Source organism: Chionomys nivalis, chromosome 4 (assembly GCF_950005125.1).
Source record: "Chionomys nivalis chromosome 4, mChiNiv1.1, whole genome shotgun sequence".
In the NCBI taxonomy this organism is placed as follows: domain Eukaryota; kingdom Metazoa; phylum Chordata; class Mammalia; order Rodentia; family Cricetidae; genus Chionomys; species Chionomys nivalis.
In genome coordinates this window covers 92715110-92731767 of record NC_080089.1, presented here as the reverse complement: position 1 = coordinate 92731767, position 16658 = coordinate 92715110, and the positions used below count along the sequence as shown (strand labels likewise).

Genomic DNA, 16658 nt, shown 5'->3' with positions numbered 1-16658 from the left:
GACTATACAGGCACTGAACTTACAGAGATCTACCTCCCTCTACCTCTAAGTGCTAGGATTAAAGGTATGCTACTATACCCAGCTTTTAATAGCTTTTGAAATTATTAATTACCCAGAATTTACTGTGTGTATTAAGAGCTACACCGTCTTTGCTCCAGATTTTGATCCTTAATAAATTTAGATCAAATTATTTAAAACTTTTTTTTGACACTCTGAGAAACTTCTATTCAAATGCAGTTTTGTCTGCATTTCCTAGTCAGTTTTGGCAGACCACTGCGTAAGTGCACAATATTAAAATGTAAGGTCCCTAAGGCACAGGAACAATGACAGATATGTAATGAAATTCATCACTGAGCCAAGTGCTACACCACAGGTTTCAGAGATTTAAAGTATACTTCTAATGTGTACCCTTGTCAATAATTTTTAGTTGATTTGATAGCTTTTCAGTTTCTACACTGGGTAAGTTATAATGTGATGATGTCAACTGACAGCTTCTATGATGGGTCTGATGTGCTACTGCTTTACATATTACGATCACAAGTTATCTGTAATGACTGTTCATTTTATAAACTGGAAAGATAGCCAGAAAGTTAAAAATGTATTTAATACAAATACAATCACCTTTAAATTATGAGGGAAAAAAGAATGTGGCAGTCTTTCAAGGCTTGTGTATTTATTTGTAATAGTTTAAATTGCCACAAGAAGATGTAGGGCTGACAGATCTTTTGATTATATATTTATAATGCCGCATAAATGACACAAAAAACTGTTGTTTTTGGACAGAGTTCAATTACGTAGCCTGGGCTAACCTTGAACTTGAAGCAATTTTCCTGTTTCAGCCTCTCAAGTGCTGGGATTAAAGGTGTACATTAACAAATCTGCTTTAAAAAATTATTCTCAGCTGGGCATGGAGCCATAGATCTTTAATACTAGCTCTTGGGGGAGAGGCAGTGGCAGGTAGATCTCTGTGAATTCTAGGCTAGCCAGACCAGAACTACATAGAGAGGTCCAAACTTAAAAAAAAAAAAAAAAAAAAAAAAGTGAAGCCCAAAATAAAACCAAGCAAAGCATGGTGGTTGGTGTATGCCTGTAGTTCCAGCACCCCAGCTAATGTCAGGAAATTTAAGAGTTCTTGGTCAGGCTGGGTGGTGGTGGCGCACGCCTTTAATCCAGCACTCAGGAGGCAGAGGCAGGCGGATTTCTGAGAGTTCAATGTCATCCTGTCTACAGAGTGAGTTCCAGGATGGCCAGGGTTGTTACACAGAAAAACCCCGTCTTGGGTGGGTAGATGGAGTTCTTGGCCAGTTTGAACTACATATCTCCACAATGAGACTCCATCTTAAGAAAAGACAAAAACAAAGCCTGGTAGTAGTGGCGCTTGTCTTTAATCAAGCAGAGGCAGGAGGATCTCTGTGCATTCAAGGGCAGCCTGGTCTACAGAGTGAGTTCTAGGACAGGTTCCAAAGTAACACAAAGAAACCCTGTCTCGAAGAAAACAAACAACAACAACAAAAAAGGAAAAATGAAAAAAAAACCCAAAAACACAAAAACATATAAAAATAAAATAAAGCAAAACAAATTTATTTATTTATTTATTTTTATTGCAGATAGGGTTTTGTGATTTAGCCCGGGCTGACCCAGAACTCTTTATGCAGTGTAGGCTGGCTTTGGACTCACGGAAATTCTGCATTAGCCTTCTAAGCTCAGAAGCCGCATGTGTGAGGCACTAAGCCAGGCTTCAGAGAACAACTATTTACTTTACCTCCCCACACACTTTTTTTTGTCTTTTGAGACAGGATTTCTCTGTAGCTTTGGAACCTGTCCTGGAACTAGCTTTTGTAGACCAGGCTAGCCTTGAACTCACAGAGATTTGCCTGCCTCTGCATCCCAAGTGCTGGGATTGAAGGTGTGTGCCACCATGGCCTGGCCTATTTTACTTAATTTTAAAAAAAATTTGCTGTTATAAATTTGTGTGTGTGCGTGCCCATGTGTGGGTTTATGAACATGAAAGCAGGCTCATGGGAAGGCCAGAAGTGTTGGAGCCCCTTGAACTGGGTTCTATCTGGCTGTTAGACACTTGATATGGTTGCTGGGAAGTGAAGTCTGGATCTTTGCAAGTGAGGTACACTCTCCTAACCTTGAGTCATCTCTTGAGACCTATTTCTTCATGTATGTGTGTCCATGTGAGTGTGTATGTCTGTGTGCACAGGAAGGAAAGGCCAGAACGCGTGTAGGTTATCCTCTGCCACCACTCTGTCTATTCCTGGGAGGCAGGGTCTCTCCTTGAACCTGGGGCTTAGATAGGCTGGAAGCCAGCAAGACCTAGTAATCCTCTTACTTTCCTAGCAGGTGGAATAATAGGTGTTTATGGGCTTCCTGGCTTGTTATATTGAACTCGGCTCTTTTCAAATATGTGGCGAGTATTAACTGTTGAGCCACCTCTCCAGCCCCCTAGTTTTGAAAGAACAAATGGGGCTGGTCAGACGGTTTAATGGGGAAAGTGCTTGCTGTCAAGCCTGATGAGCTGAGTTCAATCTCTGAGACACACACAAGTTGTTCTCTGATGGCCACATGTGTGCTGTACATGTAAACACACAGCAAACAGACAGGCAGACAGACCCAATAAACTTTTTTGGAAGACACCAAAGGAAGCAAACTTTTGGAAATGATAGTCACTATTAGTAACTGTGCTCAGTTAACTCACCCAGCTTCTTACTTGGTTCAGGATGTGGTAAGAGTCCGTGCTCATCTCTTCTATTGGGAGAAGCAGTGACTTCATTATCAAATTGTTTTCCATCATTCTTACTGTCTGTTGTATCAGGGCTATCAATTTTTAGAATTTCTTTAAGCATCCGTGTTCCTTTCTTTTTAGAAAATGATTCATAGGTAGATGTGGGGTGAGAAGAAAGCAAATGTTAGGCTTATGTAACGTATACATCTTTCTTCTTGGTTTTCTGAAGTTATTTTTTCTTTTGAGGTGTCTTTATGCATGCTGGACAGGAGTTCTACTACTGAGCTATCTCCCCAGCCTTTGCTCTTTCTTTTTAAGAGTTGCTGCTGTTAAAAATTAAGATGCTAACTAAATCCATCTAAGACAAATAGATAGATGGTCAAGGCCTGAAAAACATTCATATTTCAACATACAGAGATAATATTTATCCTCTTTAATTTATAGCCTAGTTAACAGCAATGTTTAAAAAGCAGGGATCTACGGTTTAGTGGGAAAACAAAAACAAAACCCTACGAAAGCAACAGCACTAAGGGATGGCTGTCTCTCACAGCATCCTGGTTTTCCTCAGCTGATGATGAAAGTGATACAAGAATCAGGGGTTAATCCCAGCACTCAGGAGGAAGACACAGGCAGATCTGTGTGAGTTCAAAGCTGGCCTGGTCTACAGAGCGAGTTCCAGGACAGTTAGAGCTGTTACACAGAGAAACCTTGTCTCGAAAAACCAAAATCAAACCAAAACACCAAAACCAAACCAAAACAGACAGTGATACAGATATGATCCAACGTGAGACACAGGGTTTGAACAGGGGCACGGGGCATGCACACATGGCCAATGGAAGAGAGAGATGCAGCTCTACAGCTGCTGAGCATACGAACCATCGCGAACGACTGTGGGGACAGATGCTCCTCGTCTGGAGACTCCCCGTGATGAGGTGACTGCACTTCACTCTCTTTAGAGATATTCAAAGATGCTAAAAAGTTCTCAATTCCTGAGGGAGGCTAAAAGAATAAATATTTATGCATAAAGATAAAGGAAGAAAAAAGTAGTAAAAAGCTAGATTTTACTCTAAAATTTCAACTTTCATGCAATAATTCTCCTAGATGTAAAAGTTTGGAAGAAACAGCGAATAAAAGATTTATTTATTGGGGGCTGGAGAGATGGCTCAGTGGTTAAGAGCATTGCCTGCTCTTCCAAAGGTCCTGAGTTCAATTCCCAGCAACCACATGGTGGCTCACAACCATCTGTAATGAGGTCTGGTGCCCTCTTCTGGCCTGCAGACATACACACAGACAGAATATTGTATACATAATAAATAAATAAATATTAAAAAAAAAGATTTATTTATTTATTTACTTACCTTATCGATAGCAGTTGGGTAACCAGTCACAACCTTTTGGGCTTCTGAGGCTCCTGCACTTTCATTTCTCCTCAATAGTTTAATATTACATTTGGCAGAGGCTCCAGAAGTCTGTAAGAAAGAGTAAGTTTTTGTGCAAGTAAACTTATAGTTACTATTTTAACAGTATTCTGAATAAATTGAGCAAAGTATTCATGTATTGCATTCTCTCTCTCTAAAGATTTATTCATTTTTATGTGTGAGTGTTTTTACCTGCATGTATGTCAGTGCAGCACCATTTAAGTGAGCTGCCATGAAGGTGCTGGGAATTGAACCCAGGTCCTATGGAAGAGCAAGCAGTGCTCCTAACTAGTGAGCCAAATCTCCGGCTCCAAGTATTGCTTTCTCTTACTGCCATAAGAAAGAATGGGGAGGAGATTATCTTTATTCTCATTAACCTGTGAATAAGATTTAGATTTCTTTCAATTTTGAATATAAACAACAACCACTGATAAGGACTCTGTGTTTGTGTCCCCTCACCTCAATCAGGAGGTAATCAGCTTCATGAAGTGGCATTTTCACAACAGGATTAGCAACCGTAAAAGGAGAAAGAAAACTGCATTCTTTCTAACATGTCAGAATTTAAGACAGGAGTGAGGCCAAGAAGAAGCCCTTAGAGGACACAGATCTTACCAGATCCTAACTGTATTTTAGTACTATTGTTTCTCTCAAACTTATGTATTTCAGTTTACTATTAAAAACATTATTTTGATGGATGTAGTGGCACACACCTCTAATCTCAGTACTCTTTTGAAGGTAGAGGTGGAAGGATCATGAGTTCAAGGCTAGCCTTAGCTACCTACATAGTGAGTTAAGAGACCAACTTGTGCTACAAGAGACCTTGTCTACAAATCAGCATTTGCTCCCACTGAGCTTTGTTCCCAAGCCAAGAGATCCACTCAAAAATGTGTAGTAAAGTATGATATATATGCCTTTTTAAAAGGATACATAATTTCCAAATTCTTTGCTTCTTTTTTTTTTTTTTTTTTTTTTTTTTGGATTTTTCGAGACAGGGTTTCTCCGTAGCTTTTTGGTTCCTGTCCTGGAACTAGCTCTTGTAGACCAGGCTGGCCTCGAACTCACAGAGATCCACCTGCCTCTGCCTCCCAAGTGCTGGGATTAAAGGCGTGCGCCACCACCGCCCGGCAATTCTTTGGTTCTTAAGATGTCTACATGTTCTTTATTGAACAGTGGAGACTTTGTAAAACAAAATATAATGTATGATCTCAGCTCCCTCATTCTAACTCTGTGCAATTTGACTTTTTTTTGTTTTGTTTTGTTTTGTTTTTCAAGATAGGGTTTCTCTCTGTAGCTTTGGAGCCTGTCCTGGCACTAGATCTGTAGTCCAGGCTGGCCTTGAACTCAGAGAGATCCGCCTGCCTCTCTAGTGCTGGGATTAAAGGCATGCGCCACCTCTGCCAATCAATTTGACCTTTTAAATGATGCCACCAGTATACATACACACAGACACTCTCGAGTATTTTATTTTATTAATACATGAGAAAAGTTTTAAGTGACCAATAATTTACTTCCATCTTAAAGATAAAGAAGTCGAGGTGGTTTTTTTTTATAATTTAATTATTTTAAGTACATCAGTGTTGCCTACAGGTATGTCTGTATGAGGGTGTCAGATACCCTGGAACAGGAGTTATAGATAATTGTGAGCTGCCATGTGGGTGCTGGGAATTGAACCCATGTCCTCTGGAAGAACAGCCAGTGCTCTTAACTGTTGAGCCATCTCTCCAGCCTTTGAGGTTGTTAAGAATTGCTCACGACTACCCAACTCTTAAGTGGTGAAATGAGGATGACAGATATCTGTTCTGAACCCTAGAGTCCAGCTGTGTGACCATCCATCATGTGACTGTGACGATGGCTTTCAGCGCATTCCTTATGGATTATTTAAGAGGCTTCAAAAAATCACTTAGATGCTATACAATAACTAATTGTATAAGAACATGCAGCTATTAAACATTTTTTGAAAAATTACCTGCTTATTGGACAATTTTTGTGTCTGACACTCAGCTTTAGGACTCTTGTATTCTTCCTTAACTGGAGACAAGAAAACAGAAATTTTGAGAAACAAAAGAGCTTACTAAATACCAGTTAAATTCATCATGTATTTACCATTGCAAAACAGTGTTTAAAGTATTTCAAGGTGTTTCGTTTTCTCCTGTGTCTGTGCCTCCCACCCCCATGCTGTCAATGCTGGAGCTCAAACCTAGGTGCTGGTCCATGGCAGGCACTGACCACAGCAACAAATGAGAAGAAGCATGAACTGAAGAAATTTATAACCCAGGCGAGATGGAGAAAGATAATTGCAAATGATCAGATGGGAAAGGAGAGTGGCATCTGAATCAGGTTTGGAAGGGTGGTAGGGTCTCCAAGTGCAAAAGAGGAGGTTTAGAATTGTAGGAAAAAGGTTCGAGAAAAGACATGAAAGCAGAAAGGGCTGTATCTAATGTGTCAGTTCTGCATGAGGATAAGGAATAATGTCAAGCCTAATGGAACTAAAGAGGCAGGTGAGTTATAAGCTGGTAGATAATGAAACACATGGAGTTAAGTTATAAGCGATGGGCAAGCAATCACAGAAAGGTTCTGAGCAATAGTAATCTGGTCAGAATTGTAATTTAGTAAGATTAAATTATGAGCAATACATTCTTGGTTAAATAAGAGTAAGAGACAAGTAAGAAAGCTCTTAAAAATTTTATTCTCAAGGCCGGGCGGTGGTGGCACACGCCTTTAATCCCAGCACTTGGGAGGCAGAGGCAGGCGGATCTCTGTGAGTTCGAGACCAGCCTGGTCTACAGAGCTAGTTCCAGGACAGGCTCCAAAGCCACAGAGAAACCCTGTCTCGAAAAACCAAAAAAAAAAATTTATTCTCGGGGGGGGGGGGGGCTGGAGCTATGGCTCAGAGGTTAAGAGCATTGCCTGCTCTTCCAAAGGTCCTGAGTTCAGTTCCCAGCAACCACATGGTGGCTCACAACCATCTGTAATGGAGTCTGGTGCCCTCTTCTGGCCTGCAGGAATACACACTGACAGAATATTGTATACATAATAAATAAATAAATGAATATTTAAAAAAAAATCTATTCTCGGGGAACTGGAGAGATGGCTCTTCCAGAGGTCTTGACTTTAGTTTCCAGCAACCACATGGCAGCTCACAACCATCTATAAGATCTGCTGCCCTCTTCTGGTGTGTAGGCATACATGCAGGCAGATCAGAGGGTAACTCTGGGAGCTGTTTCTCTCCTTCCACCATGGGTGTCTTGGGATTGAATTCAAGTTGGCAGGCTTGAGCAGAAAGCCTCTTTACCTGCGGAGCCACCTCACTTGCCTGATGAATTTATTTTAACGTATGAGTTACATTTCAACAAAGCTCTTCAAAAAACAAACAACAAAAACAACTGAAAAAAGGCAGATCAACACTTTTCTACCTTAAAACTTACGTTTTCGGTGAGGGTCATGTTTTGTTTTTTGCTGGTATTTAACACTGTTGTCATTAAAGCCAGTTTTATGTGGTTGGGCTACTTGACTTATTTCTTGAGGTAGAACAGCACCCTGAAAGTTAAAATTCTCAGAAATCAATTAAACGAAACTTTAATATTATAACTTCAAAACATTTTAAATTTAATTCAATAAAAATTACAGTTTATTAGAAAAACACAAAGAAAACTATATAGACTTTTTAAAACTACCCCAAAACTACCCTGGAATTAAGATTCATTAATCTAATGGCTACTATACCAGGATTCCTCTATGTGTTAGTTAGAAAGATAAATTCCCAAAGTTCTCTTTTCAATAGAAATAATTCAAACTAACTTTGCTTCAAGTTATGTCTGTGCACCGTGTGTGTGCCTGGTGCTTAAGTAGGTCAGAAGAGGGCATTAGATCCTCTGGAACTGGAGGAACAGATGGTTGTGAGCCACCATGTGGACAATGGCAACCAAACCAAGGTCCTTTGCAAGAGCAATGAGTGTTCTAAACCTCTAGGCCATCTCTCCAGGCCTTCTCTAAATATTTCTCTTGATTTGCTTCCAAACAAATCCACTTTTAATGTTAAGTGGGGATAAGGAGTGAGCTGCTGTAACAGAAGAACAAGGGTTGATGGGAGCAAGCTATGGGGACACGTGGATTCACCTGCATGATTCTCTTGATTCACTAATGTTAAAGATTTTCCATTAAAAAGCTTTAAGATTAGTAATTTTTCTTGTATTTTATGCAAGTTGAGAATATTAACTGATTTATATTCTTTTCTATGTTCCTTCCCCAATAGCTGATTTTAAAATTAATATTTATATTGCCAAATGAAACAAATCTTTGCAGCAAGATTGATCACAAAGCCATAGTAATTAAGACACTTTATAATTGGCACAATAGCAAAACTACATAACTAAGTTTCACATAAGTACTTTACAAGATCATTTTTCTCTTGTGTGTGTGTGTGTGTGCACTTGTGTACTGTTGCGTGTATGTGCTTACACAATGATGCCAGCATTCCTTCTTCAATCACTTCTCCACCTAATTTTTTGACGAGGTCTCTCACTAAACCTGGAGTTCACTATTTCAGCTAGACTTGGCTGGCCAGCAAACCCCTAGGATCTGCCTGTCTTTACAACCCAGTGTTTGCCTACAGACATATGACATTACACTTGGCTTTTACTTGAGTACTGGGAATCCAATTTCATGTCCAAGCACTTTACTCATTGAGCCAACTAGCCAATCTTAAGATCCTTTGTTTTTTGAAAGGAAGAGAAAGCCCAAGGGCAAAAAGAAACAACTCGCTAAAGCTGAGATCTGCAAGAAGAAGTAAAAGCAGAGGCTGGGGAGCTTTAATAAAAATTACCTTTCTTCATTTTTCTTGGTAAGTTCTACATATTTCAATTCTGGGCACATACAAATTCATTTTGTATACAAAGGACATCATATCCTAGCAGACACTGAGCTTGTCCCAAAACACTGATATAGGATGGAGTTTGGGGGAAACCCAGTGAGTTCACACATATGGCATGAGAGTCCACCATCAAACAAGATGGCTGGGAGAGCTTTGGGAACAGTAGTACTTTCTGAGGGGTTTGGGTCTAAGAAAGGGAATTAGAAATAAATACCAATAGATAGACGTGAATAAATTATGTGTCTATTACTGCCAGGCATGCTAAATGTATTTTGCTCCTATTATCTCAGCATAATAATGCTACCAGCATAATAATGTTATAATACATTTTTATTTTGGTTTATATATAAATAAACTGAAGCCCAAAGTGATAATTGCATTGAAGAATTACTGATATTTGAGCTCAATCTCCAAAATTTAAGTTTAAAGTACTTTAAAAAAGATATAAAATTCTAAATGGGAAGCAAATGCTGTGGCTAGTTCTGGGTCATTCAATGAAAACCCTTACTATTTGTGTGCACGTGCTGGAGGTACAGGTGGTCGTGAGCTGCCTGACATGGGCACTGGGAACCAAACTTGAGTGCTTCACAATTAGAAGTCCCCACTACTCCTAACTGAGAAACTGTCACTCCGGCATCCTCTTTGGGTTTTCTGTTTGATTCTACAAAGGTATTTGTGTTGGGCACTACTATATATTTTTTTTTTTTTTTTTTTTTTTGGTTTTTCGAGACAGGGTTTCTCTGTGGTTTTGGAGCCTGTCCTGGAACTAGCTCTTGTAGACCAGGCTGGTCTCGAACTCACAGAGATCCGCCTGCCTCTGCCTCCCGAGTGCTGGGATTAAAGGCGTGCGCCACCACCGCCCGGCTACTACTATATATTGTTAAGGAATGCCTGAATTTCTCTCTCTCTCTCTCTCTCTCTCTATTTTTTTTTTTTTTTTTTTTTTGAGATAGGATTACTCTGTATAGCCTTGGCTGTCCTGGAACTAGCTCTGTAGACCAGCCTGGCCTTTATCCCACAGAGATCTGCCTGCCTCTGCCTCCCCAGTGCTGGAATTAAAGGTGTGAGCCACCATTGCCGGGCTTTCTTTTCTTCTTCTTCTTCTTCTTTTTTTAATTTTTGGTGAGTTCTCTAGAATTTTCTTAAGCTCAGTTTCTTCTTCCTCTTCCCCTTCTTGGTTTTTTTGAGACAGGGTTTTTCTGTGTAGCCCTGGCTGCCCTGGAACTTATTCTGTAGACCAGGATATTCGCCTAGAACTCAGAGATCTGCCTCCCTCTGCCTCTCAAGTGCTGGGATTAAAGATGTGCACCCACCATGCCTGACCAAGTTTAGCTTCTAGGTAGCTTACAATTCTTGGAATATACAGGAGATAGACAAAACATGACTGTATTCAGCTGAAATAAGTTGCATCTGATAACAGAAATTACGTACAGATTATCAAACAATATATCTCATGAATCTCAAGGAAAGAACAGACCTTGAACCAGATCTGGAAAGATTCAGCAGTAAAGGAAGAAAGTATATTCTGAGAGAAAGAACAAAAAGAACACACAGTCCCAAATAGAAACCATTTGTGGGAAATGGAAAGTAAAGAGTTTTTCTGAAAACGTTGTTTTATCCAATAGTTGGACATATTTTACATGAATTAGTATGGTTCCTGGACTAGAGGTCCCAAAGCTTTCTGGTCTTAGAGGAAAAAAAAAAAAAGACAGAGAAGAGACTCAACAATGGTAGGTTTGTCAGAGCAAAGTGCCAGTGGACTCTCAAGACAAAGGGAAGGCCGGCTCAAGAGTCTGTCTGTCCCTGATGGTCTATGGAGCCTGAGTTTTTCTTAGGGTCTTGGCCATGTGTCACAAAGATCTTTCCATACATGCAGTAGGGGCTGTCCTACCACATGTTTAAGTGCACTTCAGTGAAGTCACAGATATACTTTCAAAAGCTGATTTCTATGACTGATGTAGGAGATGATGTATGCTGTGAATATGTTTTATTGTCATTGGTTAATAAAGAAGCTGCTTTTGGCCAATAGCTTAACAGAGTAAAGCCAGGCTGAAAGAGATATATAGAGTAGGCGGAGTCATAGAGAAGCCATGTAGCCACCAGAGGAGAAAGACGTGAGCCGTCAGATGGAACCTTGCCAGTAGGTCATGAGCCTCATGGTAAAATATAAAATAATAGAAGTGGGTTAATTTAGGATATAAGATTTAGCCAGAAATAGGCTTAAGCTATTGGCCAAGCAATGATTCAAATAATATATATACAGTGTCTGTGTGTTTATTACGGTACTTGGAGGGACAGAAACCTCCGCCGACATATAACATTATTTTTTTCTCCATCAATCCCTACTTAACACCAGGAAGAATCAGATTTGTACGTGCAATCAGCCGAACAACTCAAGGCCAGTGCTCAACCTCCAGACGTTTAGTCTGTCATTGTCTCTTTGAGATACATTACATTATTTTTGGCCAGTTATTTAATAACTCCCTACCTGTATTCCACATCAGTAATAGATTACAAAAGACCTTATGAGTGGGAGCACTCAGGCTGGAACCCAATGGTACTGAACAGGGAGTCGAATGCATTCAAAATTAGAGTGACACACCTTTAGGGCTGGCGAAGATACCAGCGGTCTCCAATGCTTTCACTGCATATGTGAGATCACTGTAGTCCAAACAAGTACATACTGTAACTTGTATTAGGAAACCTGCTTTTGGCCAATGGCTTAACAGATTCTAGAACATGAGGTTCAGTACTCAGTACAATCTACTGCTACAGGGCATAAAGTGGTTTCCAACCCAGAAGATACCTGTCCCAATTATGCCTTGAGACCAGTATAGGTGAAAGGATTTTTCAGAAAGATTAGGAACTATTATATACAAAGAACTCTAAGTGAAAGATGAATTATATGGGAGAACACAGACTAGAGCTTAGGTGAGACCTGGGGAAAAATCTGAAGTCTAACTGTGGGACTGAGACGTTCAAGGACTTAGGGACAGAAAGGAGACAGTAACTAAAGCTTCCTTTTAGCGGTGGCAGCATACCAAGGCAGCAGCAGAAAGCCAGTGCGGACAGAGTGGGACAGACGGGGGCTCAGTCACATCTGCAGGGACAAAAGCTCTTGGTTCCAAGTTCTTTAGACTGACAACCTGGGCAATAATGGTGTTAGAGACAGGAGTAAGAGGAGAGGCTTCAGGCAGGGTTAATTTTGGGACATCCTGAGGTGATGGAGGAAGGTCATTGGTTAAATAATAAAGAAACTGCCTAGGCCCATTTATAGGCCAGCCCTTAGGTGGGTGGAGTAAACAGACAGGATGCTGGGAGAAAGAAGCCGAGTAAGGAGTCGCCATGATTCTCCCACTCCAGACAGACGCAGGTTAAGATCTTTCCTGGTAAGCCAGCTCGTGGTACTACACAGAATATTAGAAATGGGTTAGATCAATATGTAAGAGCTAGCCAATAAGAGGCTGGAATAATGGGCCAGGCAGTGTTTAAAAGAATACAGTTTCCGTGTAATTATTTCGGGGCATAAGCTAGCCATGCGGGCGGCTGGGTGCCGGGGACGCAGCCCTGCCGCTCTTATTACAACACTGAGGTTGACGTGACAGTGCAGGATCCAGACTCCTTCTCTACAGACTGGTGATACTGGATGCAATACTTGACTAAGAGGTCAGGACCAGAGATTATAGATTAGATAGGAAAGAGTCAAAGTCATCAGTCAGGTAATAAGGCAAAAGGGGAAAGAAAACTTGTTCACTTCAGTGGAACCGTTTTCTAGTCGAATGTTGGAAAAGCAAGCTCTTAGCCTTCTAAACTGCAGAGAGTAGTTGGGACCACAAGGATATGCTACTGTGTACAGCTTGCTAACACTTTTAGAGCAAGATTCTTTGAGCACAGTATACTGGCACCTATAATCCCAACACTTGGGAGGTAGAGACAGGGAACAGTAGCTTAAAAATGCCTGTACAAGCCGGGTGGTGGTGGCGCACGCCTTTAATCCCAGCACTCGGGAGGCAGAGGCAGGCGGATCTCTGTGAGTTCGAGGCCAGCCTGGTCTACAAAGGGAGTTCCAGGACAGGAACCAAAAAGCTACGGAGAAACCCTGTCTCGAAAAATCAAAAAAAAAAAAAAAATGCCTGTACAAGTCACCTATATATATATTACTTCCAATTCTTCCTTTCTCTATTTTAAAAAAGATATTATTACATTTGTTTATCTATATATGTATATAAATGTTTGCCACATGTGTAATGCCAGAAGAGGACATGAGCTCCCCCTCAGCATGATCAAAGCAACTCTTTTAAAAAGAGTATTTAATTGGGGGCCTTGCTACAATTTCAGAGGATTAGTCCATTATCATCATGGCAGGAGCAGTATCTGAGAGCTATAACCTGATCCGCAAGTGGAGAGAGAAAAATAGAGAAACACTGGACCAGGCACGGGCTTTTGAAAACCTCAAAGCTCAACCCCAGTGACACACTTCTTCCAACAAGGCCACACACACCTCTTAATCCTTCTAAGCCACACATACCTCTTAATCCTTCTAATCCTATCAATAAGTTCTGCTGGCTGGTGACTAAGCATTCAAATATATGAGCTCATGGGAGCCATTCTTAATTCAAACCACCACACTGATTAGCAGTATTCACAGGCTAATGGATTTTTTTTTTTTATTTGAGATAAGGTTTTAAGAGTAGCCTGGGGTAACCTCAAATTCCCTATGTAATTGATTTTATTGCCTCTTCAGCTTGAGTGATGGGATAATAGGCACATACCACTATGAATGGTGGAGTTCATTCTTTTGCGTATGTTCACATATGCAGACGTTCGTGTGTGTGTGTGTGTGTGTGTGTGTGTGCGCGTGCGCGCGTGCACGTGCACGTGCACATGAATCTGTGCTGGTTCATGTGTGCATTAGGTGTTTTGCCCACGACTTTATTTTTTGAGACAGGGTCTTTTGTTGAGCCTGAGTTCACTGATTCACCTGTCCTGGTTGACCAGCAAAGCCCCAGGGATCTGGCTCTATAGCACTGGGATTAAACACAGTTATTGGTGTGCTACACCTGGCTTTTCCTTGTGGCTGCTGAGGATTGAACTCAGGTCCTCATGATTTCACAGCAAGCACTTTGCCAACTGAGCCAATTTCCCAATGCCTCTCTTCTTGCTTTTATTTCTTTTTCTTCTTTTTTTTTGTTTTTCGAGACAGGGTTTCTCTGTGGTTTTGGAACCTGTCCTGGAACTAGCTCTTGTAGACCAGGCTGGTCTCGAACTCACAGAGATCCGCCTGCCTCTGCTGGGATTAAAGGCGTGCGCCACCACTGCTCGGCTCTTGCTTTTATTTCTTGACCCAAGTCTCTACTCTCTATACACTGTGCCTTTTGTCTCGTGTGGAGGTACCTGAGTTAAGCTCGTGGGAGACAAGGAAGCTCTGCACCATTGTCTACAGTCTCAGACCTCTTCATAACCTCTGTAAATGCTTCTTCACTACCAGCATAACACTGTATATTTAAGTGGGAAAATGTAAGTAATGAATACCATTAAGGCCTTTGTTAAATTCAAAATGTAATTATTACAATTTTGTGAACAGATAAAAATTATGCTAAAACTGATTTAAATGAGAACTTATATTCCCACTTACTGCCCCAAATTTATGTATGCCTAAAAGGAAATATGAAAATTCATGATGGAAATTGTCATGAAATTTGGAGAAATATATCATTGCAAATGAAAAGAGAAACTCTTCTCTTAAAACTGTCTATCAAGCAAAGAATGCCAACCTCTTGTACCGTCGGCTGAAAAGGTTGGATTTTTCCAGATCCTTGTAGAGACTGCCAAATGTTGCAAAATTCATCATCACCTTTTGCAGGTACCTAGTAAATAAACAAAAATTTATATAATATTAAAAACAAAACTGTTTATTAAAATTATAGAATGATAAACAGGATACTTTCACTATTTGAACTTTCCAGTTTCCCTGCTCTGCAGCTGAGTGTAGTAATTGCTAAAGCACTATACTGGAATATAACTTGTCTTCATAAATATACGGTTCTAAATGGTTTTATTGAAAAGTACTTAAGCCCAAGCCAACTATACCATAAAGATAATACATATAGGTGAACATATAAAGATCATGAGTTTGAAGTCAGCCTCAGCTATTCAACAAGTATGAAGCCAACTTGGGCTTATGTGAGACCTGTCTCAAACATCCCTTCAAAGGATGATATAAAAATATCCCCACCAACAGGTTTATTTCTTGTTTTTTAATGTGCTAACGTATTAACTTACTCAATCTTACAGCTAAAGCCTTTATTTAAAAACCTTCACCTTTAGCCGGGCGGTGGTGGCGCACGCCTTTAATCCCAGCACTCGGGAGGCAGAGGCAGGCGGATCTCTGTGAGTTCGAGGCCAGCCTGGTCTACAAAGGGAGTTCCAGGACAGGCTCCAAAGCTACAGATAAACCCTGTCTCGAAAAACCAAAAAAAAAAAAAAAAAATAACAACAACAAAAAAAAACCAAAACCAAAACCAAAACCAAAACCTTCACCTTTGCTGGCCTATGGCACATACCTAGAATCCCAGTATTTGGGAAGAGGTGGCAAGAACAGAAACTCCAGGCCAAGCTGAGCTACCCAGTGAGAAACTGCTTAAAAACAAACAAATTTCCATCTTACACAGAAACAGCCTAATAACTTTTAAAACTAGATAAACTATGCTAATGGATTCATGCAGATTAAGACTGGAAAAACATACACCAAACTTAACACTGTGCCAGTAGAGGGGCGTCTGCCTTTAGGCCCAGCACTTGGGAGGTAGAAGCGGAGGCAGGCAGAGCTCTCTGACTTCAGCCTGATCTAGTCTATATAACAAGTTCCAGGCCAGCCATAGCTGCAAAGGAGACCCTGTTCAAAGCAAACAAACCCCCAAAGAAGAAAAACTCAATTGTGGTTACTTGTGTAATTGGAGAGAAATTTGCTTGTGTTTAAAACATTTAATTACCTCTTTTTTCAAACTGCTTTATGTTGTAATAAGAGCGGCGGGATGGTTTATAAATGTTCTTTTACATTTAAAGGGGGATATGATATAGATATAAATAATTTACATTGGTGTGGATTTGAAGGTCAATTTTGTTATATGTATATGCATATTTCTAATCTTGATTAAGGTATTGTGATTGTATAGTTCATTTAAAAATGTAATGTATATAGGTTGTTAATGGATAATCATTGATAATTGTCAAGCTTTTAGTCATGTTAGATTTTCTAGATGTACATAGATATATTTCAGCTAGATAGGCATTCTTCATATCTTTCAAAGACTGCAAAATATGGCATTTAATGTTTTAATAACTTAGGGCTTTTCATGACAATGAGACACGTCTGCTCCTGGCAGCACCAATCTACTTCAAGAGGAAGATGGGCATCGAAGAAGCTCCTTATGGAGTTTGATAGCCACTTGGGCAAGAAACTGCTCTTGCCTGGACTGTTGCATAAACTGGACACAGAGAACCCACAGAAAGAGGACTGCTAAACTTGCCTAAAGGTGAGATGGTCTTTCGGGGTTCCTGATTCATAAAAGAGTCTGTGAGACATTCTACAGGACACAGCAAAAAGTGACTAAACCATCTTTGAATTTTCCTGCTTCAT

The 16658-nt window shown here is 40.3% G+C and overlaps 1 protein-coding gene across 2 annotated transcripts in view; it reads right to left on the bottom strand.

The window, feature by feature from the left end:
• Xrn1 (5'-3' exoribonuclease 1) overlaps nt 1–16658 on the bottom strand; it is a 103923-nt gene that overhangs the window by 15583 nt on the left and 71682 nt on the right. The window contains exons 32-37 of one of the 2 annotated variants that reach the window (XM_057766678.1): nt 14794–14886; nt 7575–7686; nt 6116–6177; nt 4090–4200; nt 3608–3730; nt 2705–2864 (exon numbers count right to left, since the gene is read on the bottom strand). In XM_057766678.1, the coding sequence (XP_057622661.1) occupies nt 2705–2864; nt 3608–3730; nt 4090–4200; nt 6116–6177; nt 7575–7686; nt 14794–14886 (661 nt within the window). The remainder of the gene's footprint in view (nt 1–2704; nt 2865–3607; nt 3731–4089; nt 4201–6115; nt 6178–7574; nt 7687–14793; nt 14887–16658) is intronic. The other variant, XM_057766679.1, reaches the window with a different exon arrangement.